Source organism: Anoplophora glabripennis, unplaced genomic scaffold, assembly GCF_000390285.2.
Source record: "Anoplophora glabripennis isolate ALB-LARVAE unplaced genomic scaffold, Agla_2.0 scaffold8, whole genome shotgun sequence".
Classification (NCBI taxonomy): Eukaryota; Metazoa; Arthropoda; class Insecta; order Coleoptera; family Cerambycidae; genus Anoplophora; species Anoplophora glabripennis.
Window position 1 is genome coordinate 511,628 of NW_019416350.1, and position 16,979 is coordinate 528,606.

A 16,979-nucleotide genomic window follows, 5' to 3' on the forward strand; every position below is an offset into this window, starting at 1 on the left:
TGTACAGCTGCGTTTACTGTACTGCCACTATGATGGCTTAAAACACTGTATTGCCACTATGATGGCATAAAACTTGATTCACATAGGTATATTCAAATAAACTTTATGGAGTGGACTGTATATATAATTAAAAAAGTAAATCTTTGACAAAGTCGTGAGACATGTTGCCTCAACAGGCCTTCGTACACATCTGGCTTTTTTAAAATTTCACATTTATTTTTTAAAAATTTATGCATATCCTCCATTGAAGGTAACTCTTGGTTATATTGAAATGATTCCCAGTCTCGTCTGGTTATTTCATCAAATTTCATAGTCATTAAATATATAATTAGCCTATCCCACGAGTTTACACTCTCGCCTCTATAGAGTGCTCTTCGTTAAGCCGGCGCCACACGGCATGGTCAGAGGTGCTTTCGTTTTGGCAAAAATAGTACTTAATAGCAACTAATATCAGTTCTGAGTAACTCTAAGTTGCTATTAGCTGCTGATAGCTACTATTCTTGCCAAATCGAAAGACCCTCTGGCTGGGCTAATGTGTAGTTGTTCTTGACGTAGAACAACTCGCCATTATTCCATGGTTAGAAATTGGCCTCAATGATTTGGGAACGAGGGGGATTATCCGTCTTTATACTGCCTCATTTCGTGTAGGCCCTGGACAGCCTTCGTAGGTGGGTCCCATCTACCCCGACCGCAAATGCGGCCGGTGTAGGCGCTTTGTGAAACCTCCTTTTGTCCTGGCTGGGCCCCGCCGGCTAGGGCCCTTTCGTCTGGCGCTTGTCTTGCTTCGCCGGCTCGTCTGTGTAAAACCTGGGGATGGTGTCATGTTTATGTAAACGTAGAACAACTAGATTTTATTAATTTTTAAATTATTGAATTTCTTTAATTTTATGGGTTATTATTCAAATAAAATAGTAGTACTATACATTGACGTGTTCGTAATTTTATCCTCTATCTGTCACTGTTAAAATCCAATATGTCTCCCATAAGAAAAAACCCAATTAAATGTTGCATAACTGAAACTAGTGACCGTAGAAATTTTCTTTCGACGAAAATATATTGCTCGTATCTTCTTATCCCCCACTACCAAATTTTAGCTCTCTTTATGTTGTAAAATACAGACGCTAGGCAGCATTTTCTAAAATCACTATTTTCAATTTTTTCACAATATTTCATGAACGGCACCAGATATCTCTGATCTGTTTGGTTTATTTTAGTGACCCTGAAAAGGCGCAACTTTTTTTTTATTTAACCACCCTGTATATCTTATGGTTTCCCAGATGCCATTGGTGAGCCACGAAAAATGGACCACATTGTATGACAGGTCTGATTTGACTTGATTTGCCAAGAATTTATTCCTCATTCCTCTACTTTTCAGTTACTATATTCAGCTTTTGATAGGTCTAAATTAGGCCTACTCCTGCATTGTGTGGTCATCCATACTGTAATATTTACATAACTAATATTGAAAGAGTTCAGAAACGTTTCTTAAAAGTTGCAACTTTTAGAGAGCATGGAAATTATCCTCCGATTGGTAGCCCTCAATGTGATCTTTTAAATAGATTTTTATTTCGCAGTTTAGAGGAACGTAGAACGAATGCATAATTTATATTTTTAAATAAGTTATTACATAATGCAATTGGCTGTCCTTCTTTACTTTCATTGTTAAATTTTCATACCCTAGATTATCATCTCGTTTTTCTTCATTGTTTTATATATCTGTGTGATGAATTAATATTCAAAAATACTAAACTCTGTCAAATGTGTGATAAATATAATTTGTTGCAAAATCAGTTTGATCTATTTTTAATAAAAAGTTAAAAACTTACATTTGCAAATTAAATTATATTTGTTTCACATTTATCTACTGTTTTGTTTAATTTGATTAGGTATGCAGTGTTTTGTATTGTTACTGTTTAATTTATTTAGGTATCTCATATTATGTAGTATATATGATGTAGTTTTCTGTTTGTACCTACCCTATAATTGGAATTTGTGTAGGGTACCTAGTGCATTGTCTAAATAAAAATAAATAAATGAAAATAAAAAATTCTGCAGTTTTATTACAGATTTTGCAGATGATTTATGTATTTGGCGTAATTAACATATTTACTTAGTTCTGTTTCTAGAACCTTTAATTTCTCATTCTCCCATAATTAAGCTATTTTTTACAGAAGATGTCCAACTACTTAGATTATATTGAACGTACAACAATACTTACTGTTTCTAGCATGGACTGTCTCCTCTTCTGTTTTCAACGTCCCAGGTATGATTACCTATTTATTGTAGGTTTCATAAATGTTTACAAGCCACGTGACTGTCCAGCTTAGGCAACCCAACATTGCACTACTGGTACTAGTAACGAAAAATCCCTAAATCTTGGCGTTAGCAATATTAATGATTCGTTTATAATGAACATCAGTAACAAACCGTTACGCCTTCGCCCGAGATAATGCAATCGCTGATTGGTTCAACAAAATCTCTTGAAAAATTATACCAATCAAACCAGTGAAACAGAATGTTGTGTTTTAATGTAATCTTGATTTTAGTTTTAATATTTTTTAATTAAAAAAATATTGAATTGCCAACATGAAGGAAATAAAATTACTGTTACAAACAAAATTACTGGTCACGTGGCTTGTATTCATTTATGAAGGTTCTGTATATCTAATTGTTGAGAGAAATTACCATTGTGCAGATCCCATTCTAACCTTATACGTGTCTATGCCAACTATGTCACAATATCTAGAATCATTATATCACTCCTATGACTATTAAAAAATTAAAGGAAGTCTAAATAAAGCTAAATAAAAAATATGTATATTCACAATTACATTAAATAAAGAAGTGAATTTTTGTTTTTAATTTGCAAAAGATTACTATTATATTCAGTACCTATCCCACTAAACATTTTTCAGTTTCTGACATGTTTCAGAAACGTTTTCATTTTTCTTGAAACGTTTCATAAAAAATCCATGCAACGTTCCGGTAACGTTCTAGAAGCCCAAGATGTCCTCCCCAAAATACGTTTCCAATGAAACGTTTCAAAAAATTAGTTTCAGTAACATTCTTTTTATGTTCCATTTATGCCCTCGATATTTTTGTTTTACGTTTCAGTATATTTTCAGAAATGTTTGAGTAACATAATAATTTTATTACCATATTGTTCTCATAATGCTCTCAAGTTTAGATCATTTTCATTTCAAAAGCATTTTTGAAATAGTATAAATAGTGTGAGTATTTTTTTAAATATCTCTAATTCATTGTGAATGACTTAATTCGAACTAAAAAAAGTTACATTGTATATTAAAAAAAAATAAAATATGCTCTTCTAGTTAGGGGATGCGGCAACTTTTACTAGGAATTTCTTTTTTTTTAAGAAGCCACTGAAAAAATTTTTAATATGGATTATGAATTTTGCCATTCATCGTACAAATAAAAATATCACAAAACAATATCAGAAGCATTAAAAAAAAGCTACACATTTTATATAGTTCAAATACGCTTCTGAAATGGAAATTTTCTAATGTTGAGACCTTCATGAATATGGTAACAATGACGAACTGATAATTAGAAAAAGTTAGTTATGATTATGAATCTTAAAATGGTAGATACATGAAAAACAAATAACATTACTGAAAAATAATATAAAGTTATAATTTCTTCTACGCATGGTCAATATTACATATATCCTTTTAATAATAATAAATTATACAGCAGAAATAGGGATACAAAATGATATCGTGACAAAGTAAATATCTGTAGGTATACCTAAACTCTTTTATTTAAGCATGCCTATACACATAAACAAATATAAACATTTGTACAAAATATAAAATAAATGACGTCTATTTCACTTGATTTATCCATATTTCAAATAGTTCTCACTGACTAAGTAGTTGCTCTTCAAATTATATCGAAACGTATAGTTGTTGTTCCATTTTCTTAGTTCTTGTCCCTTGTCCTCTTGTCTGTAATAGTAGTGGGTATAACTATATTTAGGTAGATGTGACGCAAAATTGGAAATCTCTTTACACATATCGTTTTAAACATTTTGCATCAATATTCATTATTTTATATGCACCTTACAATAACCACAACTGCACACACTACAAATTATCACATAAAATAGAGTCAAAGTAAAGATGAAGAACAACCAAACCAAGCAAACTGGCAACGCAAACCTAACCTAACATAATACGAATTGAAACGACACACGGGAAACAAATAAACTCGGGCTGTTACGCGCAGTTTACGCAAGTCACGAACATACACTTTTTCTAGACTTGTGTTATAAATATGCTACCACATTTTTTTTTCTAATTATGTCTATATAACAAAGGCAAATGAACTAACGCTTGAGAAGGATTGCGGATTGAGAGCAAAATTCAACTAATGTCGAATGTTCCATAAGATGAGCAAAAATAGCAAAGGGTTGTTCGTCTGTTATGTTTCCGAAATCGAAAGGGAATGTTTCGAGTAATGTTTCAAACTCTCTTCAATTGTAACGTTTCGGCTATGTTTCACTAAATAAGTTTTCAAGTGCTACATTTCTGTAACGAAACAGAAACGGTTCCACTTAATGTTTCAAATGTTTAGTAAAACATCTCATTTGCAACGTTTCATTTACGTTTCGTGTTTAGTGCGATTATTCCTATTTTTTTTTTTGGAAATGGCATTAAGCGAAAAATAAAATTTATTATAATGCATTAACAATAGTTAGATAAAATCCACACAGATTACGGTCCTGTCCACGATCGAGGGAACATAATAAATAATGTGTAAGAGGTTATTAACTATTATTAGAGCTGTGATTACTAGAGATGGCAGACGGTGATATATTACAGCCTGGCATCAATATTAAGCCAAGCATAAGTTTGGATGAAATCAAACCTTTAGTTTATGATCTGTATGGATTTAAAGTACTGAAGATTTCCGAACTCACCGGGTACGACGATAAAAATTATCACGTTGTTTTAGGAAATAGTGACAAAAAAAATCCGCACGTCAATAAGTTGAACGATGAGGGATATGTAGTAAAAATAATAAATTCTTTGGATTCTAAAAAGACAGAGTTCTTTGATGCTCAAAATGCTGTATTACTTCATTTGGGTGAGTATCCTAAAAATATTAAATATTTTGTAGTGGAAAACAGTAAGTTTTTAAGAAATAATTTAATACCTACTGAAGTACCAATCGTATTGTTGTAAAACTGCAATAACAATAAGCATTTGACTTAATTTTTTTCTTATCAATTAATTCAGTGTCTTATAATCCTTAATCAAATATTTCTATAGTAGTTACTTTTATAATTTTTCAAAAGATGTTATTTCATGTCCTATTACGGTTATAAATAGAGCTGTCATAATTGGCCGCGCACCAAAGGCGTGAACAATGGTCATAAGATTTATGTCAATGTATATTTGTGAAGCACGTAAATTGTTTTACGCATCGTTGCCATCGGTTCCACAATCTGGATGGGATCCGTTATAGATCGCGGCGGTGATAAAATATCTTAATCTGAAGTGAACGACGCGACGGTTCGACATCTAGAAATGTAATATTTCCATAATTTTAAATAATCTACTTCCAAGCTGGTCCGACATGGTAATTTTCACTAGGTGGAAGAACGTTTTTTTGAGGTGAACAAGTATACATTTGATTTACAGGAAAAATTTATCTGTCTTTTTATTATACTATTTTTTATTTCGAAGAATAATTGAAACTTTACGAGACAGCCACGCCGTATGAACTGTACATTATCTAATCAGACAATCCCTTTATTATAAAATAAACAATATATTTTTATTCTGGTATTTTATCTAGTCGAATTATGTTAAAATAGTCTACATGAATATTTGGAGATTTATTTAAAATTATAAGTCAAATTGGTTAAAAAATAATTACGAAACCCATAGTAAAAGTTGACTTGAATTTAAACATATTACATATACTTATAAATAAATTGTATTTTAGTAAACAGATGTGAAAAATACAGGAGTAATATTTAAATGACGGCTTTGACAAATCTCCCCTGTATATAAGTAACAAAATCTAAACACTTAACTTATTTATTCTAATCATAAAAGTCTTATAATAACATTTACAGAATCGACATCAATTTGTGCATGTCTATCGACGCAAATATCAGGTGAGCTTCAGGGATCTATTTTGGGACCAATTTTATTCGCAATGTTTACTAACGACATAATATCGAATTTAAATGAAATGTAGTGTCTTTTATATGTTGACGACCTAGAACTGTTTACCGAAATTAAATTCTTTAGAAGCAAGAAACGAAATAGATCTCTGATTACATTACAGATAGATTCCTTTGTTCAATTAAACAAATTAAAATACTACGTCATTTATATAATACTTTACCCGCCTTACCCACTTTCCATTCTGTCTAGGAATAAATGGCAAAGACGAAAGTTTTAGGAAATTTTCTTGTGAGTTCAAAGCCCTTACAATAAAAAAAGTACATACAAAACAAATGAATGTTGCGTTTCTGAGATATAAAGCAAACTTGTATTTTTTAAAAATGGAACACCATGCGTATTTGCCGTTTTTTTCAAATCCCTTGTTTTTCTTATCATAACAATGTATACCTACATGCCATATATTTGCATCAACAGTTTTGGTTTATTTGCTGACCTTCGACAATGGATGAAGTCAATATTGTCACGGAATCAGTGTGTGGTATGCCCATCGCTGTTAAATTTACTAAATAAACCTGCACAATATTGGAAATGTGTATTAATATAAAAGATGTTCCATCATTCAGTTCCAGATATAAAACTTTATGTTATTCACTTCATTAATCATAATCATATTAACTGAGTTCACATTTTTTATCGGTCATTCTTTGTTTACTATCTATTCCAGTGTTCTATACAGAAAATATTACATAGGGGTCAAATCAAAACTTCTTGCGGACGATAAAATTTCCCCTTTAGATTTGATGAGATGTTTAGAATAATGTTATTATCAAACACTTTTTAGTATTTTCTTTTCACAGGAAATACAATAATAGAAAATACCGATTTTTTCCTTAATACTTTAATAGCTTAGTTCTATTAAGACGAATTCATTGTTACATTATTAGAATTGTCACATTATACTCGTATAACAAATACATAACATGTATATATCCTGTTCTAAACTTTATTCTAACTCTTATAACAGAGAAATTTTATGGTGCGCAAGAAGTCCCGATTCGTCCCCATTTGGATCCTCCTATGGGGGATTCAGAAAGATAAAGTCAACAAAGAACAACATAATAACTTATATGACCTGAGAAAGAAAATGTTGAACGCAGTTAACATTATCAGTGAGTGGATAACAGAGGGCATTATGTCTTTTGTCCGGAACAGAATGATGAAACACTTTTTATAACAAAATGTTTTTACAAGAACTTAAAGTTAGTATAATAAACTAAACAGCCGAAGAGTACACACGCAAAGCCATTTTACTTCCATTAAAAAAAGGTTGATTCATATACGTAACATTCAATTGTTTTTTATGTACCTACTTCTTTGACATCGGAAGAAAAATACTAAGACTTTGATATCTACCATTTTCTTCTTCTGAATAATTTTTAGTTTTTCGAAATTTAATTGCCAACGTGAAGCAAATAAAATTAATGTTTCAAACAAAATTACTGGTCACCTGACTTGTAAGTATTTATGAAGATTATGTATGTTATATTGTGAGAAGAATTAGACGATCATCTAAATAGAAAAACAAGATTTTCAATAGTAATCGGGTATGCAGTAAAGTCACTGTATAAAAAGTCTTTTTATTACTCGAGTTTTCGGGATTTAATTTTCCCCTTTTCAGGAGAAACTACAAAAAATATTATACAGGGTGTTCCACCTAAGAGGGAATTTTCTGTAACTCTTATAAAAAAATAGTTTTAATAAAATATGCCTGGAATAATAATGTGGGCCAAGCAAAGAAAATATTCTTAGCTTTACAGGATGTTCCATTTCGCGTGAAATAACATTGTTATTTTAAATGGAACACCCTGTATATTATTGCATTTTTTTAAATTTTTGGTTAATATTATGTAGAGTTTATTAAATGTACATGGTGTTTAAAACTTACCGTTTTCGAGATATTCAGTTGTTTTTGAAAAAAATCACGATTTCAGCTCTCTAAATGAGGCTAGATAGCGTCTAAATCGTAAGAGTTAGAAACCTGCAGTTTTCACAGTTCGTTTTGTTATAAATTACTCTATCTTGTCATCTGTGAGCAAAACGTGTACATTCAGACCCGGAAATACCGAGTTGAAAAACTTTTTTTTTTTAATGGAATTACCCATATTAATTGTCATGGGTGAATGCAAAATTGAATGCCCTTTCGACTGATATAAGGTTGTCCATATTTTAACAGTTTTCCAGAAAAATCAGATTCTTTTCTAAAGTCCGAAAAAATAGCTATGTAACAGCGTCAAGAAAACCTTGCAAAACCACTTTTTTCTCACATTTTATTAGGCCTAGGACTGACAGAGTCAATATTTAGAGGCATTTTAAAAAGTGGTTCGACAAACAAAAGTAAACCACTAACACAAACTAAAACAAAACGCAAAACGAAACAAACTAAAACTCAGAATACAAGAAGGATAAGAATACTTAGACGGCTGATGTACATTAATTGCTCGAAGAGTCCATTTTGATTAATACATAAACGAATTTGGTTTTTAAAAGACTTTCTATACATGGCCCATATGATTCCCGACAACTTTTATTAAAACCATTTTTTATAAACCCCTTTTAGGTGGAACACCCTGTATGTCTAGGTAACAATAAAATTGGTATAAACATTTTTCCAAAAAACCCAGTCATATTAAAAACATTTTTGTAAAAGCATTGCCAACTATAAAGGTATAATATATTAATTAAAACTTTTGGTAATTATTATATCTTTATAGTTATTTCACAAAAGTGTTTATATTATGACTGTTTTTTTGCAAAAAATCGTATAGTTATCTAGGTACTATTTTTAATTATTATCCTGTTCCATGAGTCTTCTTTTATTTTTAGGAAAAACAGATATACTTTGCTGTAAACCAATACCGACTACAGAAGGCTCCTATTTTACAAAAACAAAATTAAAAAGTGGCGAACATATCGTTAGGTTGCTGGAGTTTATCAGTGGGTCTATTTTAGCAAAAGTAACATGTACACCGAAATTATTTTTTCAAATTGGAAAGTGGGTTGGTACACTAGATAAAGCATTGCAAGTGAGTACTAACTGACTTAATACTGTCATATTATTTCAATAACGTTTATTGATACAAGGACATATCGATAAAATATATTTACTCTGATTAACATTAACTAAAATTTTAGTGAATTTAGAATATCAATGACACACTCATAAATATTCATAAAGTATTGTCTAGTACTGGGACCCCTACTACAACGTACTTTCTGTAATACACTATGCATTTCAGTAAAGAAATTAAAGTTTAAGGTTCTTAGTTGATAATTTTTATATCAGTTAATACATAAATCATTTCTAATTAAGAAACTAAATTCTGCGGTAATATTTCCAGTGCCATATCGGTTTGATTAAAACACCTTGCAGTTTCTATACTCAATATCCCTAATTATGTCTTTTAGAGTTTTCATCATGCTGGTTACGACTCCCACAAATCTTTATGGATGCTGAATGCAGTTCCCCAGCTGCGCCAATTCATTTTTGCAGTCAAAGACGAATCCAGGAAGAAAATTGTGCTAGAAGTAATAAATGAATTTGAGTCTCGAGTATTGCCGTTACTGCATCTTCTTGAAAAGGGTCTGATCCATGGTGACGTCAATGAACATAATATTCTCGTCGAGAAGACAGACGGAAAGTGGAATGTTAAAACGATCATAGATTTCGGTGACAGTCACCTGGGGTATTGTCTTTTCGAATTGGCTATAACTATGACTTACATGATCGTGCATTCGAAAGATGTAAACGCCGGAGGATACATTTTAGCTGGTTATTCGAGGGTGCGAAAAGTGCCAAAAACTGAGTTCAATTTGTTGAAGGTATGTTGGATACAGGAATATTTTTTGTTTTATATTCTACTGACTACTTCCCGATAGATGGTGTTCCATTTAAACATCCTCGGTGCACTATATTTGTCTTAAATTCTTAGCACAAATGAAAGTTCTCGTCATAGATATTGACATAAAGTATAAATTCGTGACGATTTTGATTTCCATTGCAACAGTGCCTTGGAAATCAGTTATTTATCATATGTCGGAGTTGTTGTTTATAAGCTACGCGAACGTCATCCTATTGTAGTAGTAGTTATATTTTTGAGTTTTTTTTTCGTAAATTAAAGTTCAATTATGGATCAAAATATTTTCTCTGGAACGGTCCTGTAATGTACGATGAGTTATGTGCTGTAGACCAGCTGCGTAATCAAATCGTCGTTGAAAGATAGAAAGATACTTCTCAATTTTTGGGAAATTTTTCAAGGCAAAAGTACAAACTTCATTAAAATAATGGAACAAAATTAAATAAAACTTACAATTTCAAGAGAAAAAGTTGAAATTGATCCCCATTAGCGCGGATACAGGCATTTCACCGACGCACCCAGTCTACTTGATTGGCACATTGCCGTAAAAACCATCTGCAAAAACGCATTAATTGATCACAATCCGGGGGTAATATCTGTTGAACTGGTTGCAGATGCCGGGTGCAACAGCTGGCGCCTTAAGATGTGATGTACGTTTCGAGATGAGGTTCCTACTTGCTGTGCGAGTCGTCGAGTACTAACTGTGGGGTCTTCCTCAAGATTTTCCAACACTGCATCTACAACATTAAAGTTCACTTGCTGACTACGTCCTTCTCCTCAAGGAATAAAACTTCCCGTATCTCGCAGCCGCTGAACGCACTGTAGGATTGTATTTGCACATGAGGGGGTGACGTTGTGGCCATCGTTCCCGGTACAACCTAGTGGCGGCGCGAGCGCATTTTCTCCGGCTGCATCGTACACTAACACCATATAGACACGTTCGGAAATAGTAAATTCATTGTTTTCTATTACAAATATCATCAGGACGCTGTAGTTTAATTTTTACAGATTATACACGCCACGCCATGTATTTATATGACAATATAATATACTGTCAAATCGATGGTTTAATGAACCAGTTTTCAAATTTGTTAATTTGTACAGGGATTATGTAAATTATCTGCAAAAGAAATGGAAAATCCTGTAGAAAAAAAACCAGTCCTTCCGACATACTCTCTATTGCTTAAGAGCAATCGAGGAGATAAGGTATTGGATGCTACTAGAACCAGTTGTACCGTTTACTCATAGAACGCCATTGACAGGAGTGCAAATCACTTTAACGCCTGTTCAAGTTCAAAAAGACCATCTGGCTAATAGACATTATTGGAACGTTTTAACTCACGATATACAACTTCAATCAACCTGGGAATTGGTCAGTATGATGAACTATGACCAGTTGACCAGGTAACTTACGCGTTATCTGCATTAAGTTGTGTGTATGGGTGCCACATGCTCTGAATGAGGATAACAAAAATTAGCGTGTCAACATTTATGCCTATTTGCTGGCTCGTTGTCGTTTACCTCGTCAACAACATTAACAGTTTTTGTCCCAGTTTGTTACTGATCCCACTATATACGACAAAGAAACCGTCATCTACTATGAATAGCCTACGAGGCATCACTGACGAGGTTTGTTCCTGAAACTCCATATTTTTGAAAAAAGAGAAGACTGGTAAAACAACATTAAGTGATTTAGAATTATAATAATGCCCATCATAATGCTGTTACAAAAATCGGCTATTCAGGAGCTGAGTTGAGGCGTTGATTTATATTTATCTTCAGATTATACCGCACTTAAAATTGTCTTACTGAATTCTTCATTTCCAATCACCAAAAACCTACCAGATCGTTGAGAGGCAATTGTAGGCAATGGAACATTGAACAATTAGTGTATCTTATTTAAAAAAAAGATAAATAATTTTTAAATTGAGTTAAAATACTCCTAACTTATGAGGCAACACAATAGATAGCGTATCAAACAAAAAAAAATCTATAACGTGGACATTGGTCCACATGAAAAACCATACAAACACAATAAATCGCAGGTTTGCTACACATTTTAATATGAAAACATTTCTTACCGTAGACTTTGTACATTTCTTGATATTAATTTACTGTTAAAAACGACACTTGATATTTTTATCTTATAATATTAGCATCAATGTACTTATTTTATATTTTTTTTTAGATCTGTGTCCTAGCTAGATTATGTCAGTCACTGGTTCTAGGAGCTTATTCTAGTCTGCAGAATCCAGATAATTCATACGTATTGAAAACCTCAATTAATGGATGGATAATGTTGGAGGCAATGTGGAAAGAGCCAGACTCCGAATTGTTACAACGATGGAAGACAATTTCTGAAAATATGGAATAGATTTTTTTTTACAAAATAGAGAAACTTTATTTTATACAATTTTAATATTAATACATTGAGATCAAATTTGCTTAATAAAATGAAAATTCGAAATGTGATGTGGCAAGTTTTTATAGAGCAGTATATTATAATATAAATGCGTTTTATACTAAAGATATTTTATTGTATAAAATTAAATGAAACAGATAAATAGAATACCTACGTGTTACCACTTTGGAAAAAAAGTAAATAAATATGTTTATAGTTACAAGCAAATATTTTCAAATATCCATAAAATTTTGTGATTTATTCTATCTATTTCCCGTATTGAACTATTTTTCTTTTAAAATAATGCCTTTATGCCATATAAACAGCTAAGGTATTATACATATTATAATACATATACCTACATTCGAAGTTGTTGAAATTGCCTAAAATTGAAATTGGTCATTCCTTGTGTTTGTGTGGGTGTATTTGTACTAAGAATAATTAATTAAATTATGGCAATTCTTTCAAATACTATTTCTTATATTTTCATATTAGTGGGTTGAAACGAAGTCATATCATAAAGTATGGAAATATTATTAACTGTAGGATCAACACTAGCAATGCGATCCTGGAGCTTACAGACCTTTTAACTGAAAGAAAATTGTTTAAAAGAAACAGTCACTTTTGACACCATTCTAGATAAAATTATTTTTAGATAATATTAAGGGGCTTGTCTGAGAAAATATTTTTATTGTGGCATATATCTTTCAGATATTTTACAGAATATTTTTCTATTTTCCCACATTTACTCGCACTCATCCGGTATTTTTCGAAAATCGTCAATGAGGCACTGCCACGAATCTATCATTTGTTGGAGATAGCTTATAGTGGAATCGATCTTCCTATTCTTTTCAGAATACTTTTCTATTTCCACTGACTCTTCCTTACATATCGCTAAGCACATGTCATACAAGTGCTTCCTTTTCTCCATTTCCTTTTCAATGGTGATGAGTTTGTTTTCCAAATTTTTTTGTTCTTCGAAGTTTTCGGCAATTTCATTGTCCATATTTACGAAAAGTTTTTGAGTTTTGTTAGAGAAATGGTCGAGCAGGTCTTTGTCTGTTAGATTTTCTCCCCTGGCAGCTAACGGGAAACTTTCATAGTCGAAGTCTCCCATGCCGGATCTAACTATAGGCTTTTCCTCTTCTTTTTGATCCAACTTCTCTTTAAACCCTTCAGTGTTACGCTTCTGATCATAAATAAAGGGTTTAATGTAGTCGGCCATAACTAAATTTAAATATTTCATTTAGAAATGTATTAAAGAACAGCGAAATTTAGATTACTTTCTTCTGTCACAGTGACAATTTACGATGTCAGATTCTAGCTGTCCAGATTTATATCTGTATAGTTTGTAAGGTCTATGACATTTATGCAGAGATGTGCTTTCGTTTGGACCATAGACTTTATAAACTACTGGACTCACCCAACTGTCATTTTGCCACAGACGTGTGGAAGAGAGATAGAGCCAGTGCGGGCTAATGCTTCATTCACAGAACTTCGACCGTAGCGTGCTACAATTAATTCAACCAATCAACCCTTACCCCTTTTCTGTTGGGCCGTATTCCTGTTTGAAGTTAAAATAATTTTAACTACATTTATGTGTGGTGGCTACACTAAAAGTTAAAAATTTTGAAAAATTATTGATTATTAGGTTTTTAATTATATTTAAATGAATGGCAGAACGAATAGCCGACGATTTTCTGATCAACAAAGACATTATAAAAATAAAGAATAGAAGACAAAAAACCCCATTAAAAATGTATAGAATATTAATTCTATGAGTAAAACTACAATTATAGTATTAAGAATTCTTTATCTTAACTTAAACTGAATTAGATTCGATTTCTCTTCTTTTAACAATACATATTTGTACCAGTAATTTTAATTATTATAAGTGAATAAGAGCATAAGCGCTATTTGTTTATTATTAATTTCTGTACAAATTGGATATATTAACAGGGGAATGTATAGAAATTTAAAGTCAAAGATATTTCATTATAATATGTACATATTTAAAAAATATTCATACTTACAATTTTCCAAAAAGTTTTTATAATGCCTTCTTTATGTATATATTTATTTTCCTCATATCGTAAGGTCGATGAGTTAAAATTACTGCAAGCTCTTATGAAGTAGTTGTTTTAAATAGTTCATATTATTATCTTGCTTTGCAAGCTATATCGATGCTTTATTTTTCAACATATTATTTAAAGAGAAGTTTTGCTGAAGCATATTATAAGCATAATTCAGTTGAAACTGTTTATTAATTTGATGTTAAAAAATAATTTGAAGCGTGACACTTTTAAGGGGGCAAAATTTTGATGTTAAATATGAGAATGGGGGAAAAATATAATCAAAAATATGTTCTCATCAGAGACAACTCTACTTGGTCATTATTTTCAGAAAGGTGGTACCATCATAACCTCTTTTCAACCTATGAAATTTTATTTTTCTCCACTTAAACGTCTCGTTACGCAAATGAGCGCTGAACACGATTGCACCATATTTAGTTTTCACAAATATATCACATACGTTAAATCACACAAAAAAATTTAAGAAGTCTTTTACATGACTTTTACTCTAAGGTTTGTTTACGGTATTTTGTACCGGTATACCCGTGTACCATTATTTGTATTACCGGTATTTGCCTGCACTAGCTTCATCTACCTTGTACACATCAGCGCGATTGACCTCTCTTCTAGGGCCAGTCCACTAGGTCTATGGCACAACACGTCTCTTTCCCCTTGCCCACGACCTTCGTCTCGGTAATATGGCGCCATCATCTATGCTTTACAAAACTAACGCGTTTCTAACGAAATGGTTTTACTCCCAGCTGAATGAAATCAAAATCAATTCAGTAACTTTCATGGGCGTGCGAAAAGTTTTGATAAGGTTAGTAAATCTCTACAAACACATACGGGTACAAAAATTCTGATCATCTAACGCAACTACGTATCAGTGTTTAAATAAAATTAAATTTAAAGGTCTTTATTAACTTTAATTAATACTGCATGAAATTTTGAGTTATTTTAATGCTGATAAATTATTTGTGAACTGATGGAGAACGTATCGGCAAAAATCTAATAAACAACATGTAAATTATTGATTCTAAGTTGTGTTAAAAATATTTGGTAGTAATGGTTAGTTATTTAAAAAAGGGTAAAGTGTAATATTGGTACTTCGTATTATATTAGCCATTCTTTCTTGAATTTCTTTACATAAAAATTAACCTATCATAATATTGGGAAATGTAATTATTTAGTGTAATAACTCTTGTTTAGATATAATTAACGTAGTCGGCTGGTTGTTTTTTTTCTGTGGACGTAAACTTAAGGCGGGTATCCATTTGCGTCAAATGCCCCGTAACGTAACACCGAACATGTTACGTTACAGCTAGTGGAGACGGAAAATTGTTGCATGGTACGTGTAACAAATTTGACACGCGTAACTAATCCGGGACGAACCATCAGTTGTCGGTTTTTAGTCGTCACATCAAAGGGATGCAACAGTACTTTCTGCCTCATGTTGAGACGAGAGTTACGGCCCTTTTGGCCGTAACGTTGCCTATTGCACATGTGATTTTGTCTTATTTTTTGTTTCGTCAGTGTTTTGTATATGGTCTGTGGTCAATCTGTTTTCTGCAGTGACTAGAAAGAGTGTGTTTTTCTGTGTTTATGCCATGGAGTGGAGGAAAGAAAAGATTTACTCAGATTTCATTTTCCTATTCTTCAAAACTGTATGATGAATAAAAATATATGACGCTGCTGAACTGCAATTGCAGTGATGAATCCATTATTGCAATCAGATTCATAATGCGAGTTTATGTTCCTGTCTCTTCTCGTAACCTTTTGTTACGTTACGGAATGAATGATACCACCAAAACCACGCATGTTCGTTGTTACGTTACGGAGCATTGCCACAAGTGGATACCCGCCTTTAGATGTTTTCGATGCAGCTTTATAGGGTTAGGTAATGCTAAAACCATCACTCAAAATCGTTAAAGACCGCTCCTTGTGAGTTTTTGTAAATTAGAGACCTGCTAATGATACTTTAAACAACAATATTATTAATATTTGTAACATGATCAAGAAAGATATTATTAAGAAAACTTAAAAATAAATTGACATCTGGAATTGATAGCTTTAGCTTTATAATTAAGAACTGCTCAATTGCATTTATTGAAGCATTACTTATTTTGTTTAAACTTTGTTTATAACCTATAACATACGAATAATGTGCAAACGGTTTCTTTCTGAAAAGCACTGTCGCCGATACAGGTAATTGCAGGGGTACAATCGAAAGAAAATATGTTAAAAGTCAAAATTTGTTACATTTCTAAACGGTTTTATAAACCCTAAGCATACTACAAAAAAGGTATACTTCCGAAATTTGGTAGCATGTGCCATTTTCGAGAAAAATTAAGTTGAATAGAAACAAATGGGAGATAATTTCAGCATCTACTAAAGTATTTCGAAATTTGCTCATTTATTTAATTGTGCAGCT

The 16,979-nt window shown here is 32.0% G+C and overlaps 1 protein-coding gene across 1 annotated transcript; it reads left to right on the forward strand.

Annotated features, from left to right (window-relative positions):
- The first annotated feature begins 4,814 nt into the window (after nucleotides 1-4,814).
- LOC108904692 (hydroxylysine kinase) lies at nucleotides 4,815-12,703 on the forward strand. The gene is made up of 4 exons (XM_018707337.2): nucleotides 4,815-5,109; nucleotides 9,045-9,244; nucleotides 9,627-10,040; nucleotides 12,264-12,703. The coding sequence occupies exons 1-4, from the start codon at nucleotides 4,821-4,823 to the stop codon at nucleotides 12,447-12,449; spliced, it is 1,089 nt and encodes a 362-aa protein (XP_018562853.1). The 5' UTR covers nucleotides 4,815-4,820; the 3' UTR covers nucleotides 12,450-12,703.
- The last annotated feature ends 4,276 nt before the right edge of the window (nucleotides 12,704-16,979 follow it).

Coding starts and splice junctions, on each gene's coding strand:
- LOC108904692 (XM_018707337.2), top strand. CDS start 4,821: ATGGCAGACGGTGATATATTACAGCCTGGCATCAATATTAAGCCAAGC. Junction 5,110..9,044: donor TGCTGTATTACTTCATTTGG/GTGAGTATCCTA, acceptor TTTTATTTTTAG/GAAAAACAGATATACTTTGC. Junction 10,041..12,263: donor CTGAGTTCAATTTGTTGAAG/GTATGTTGGATA, acceptor ATTTTTTTTTAG/ATCTGTGTCCTAGCTAGATT.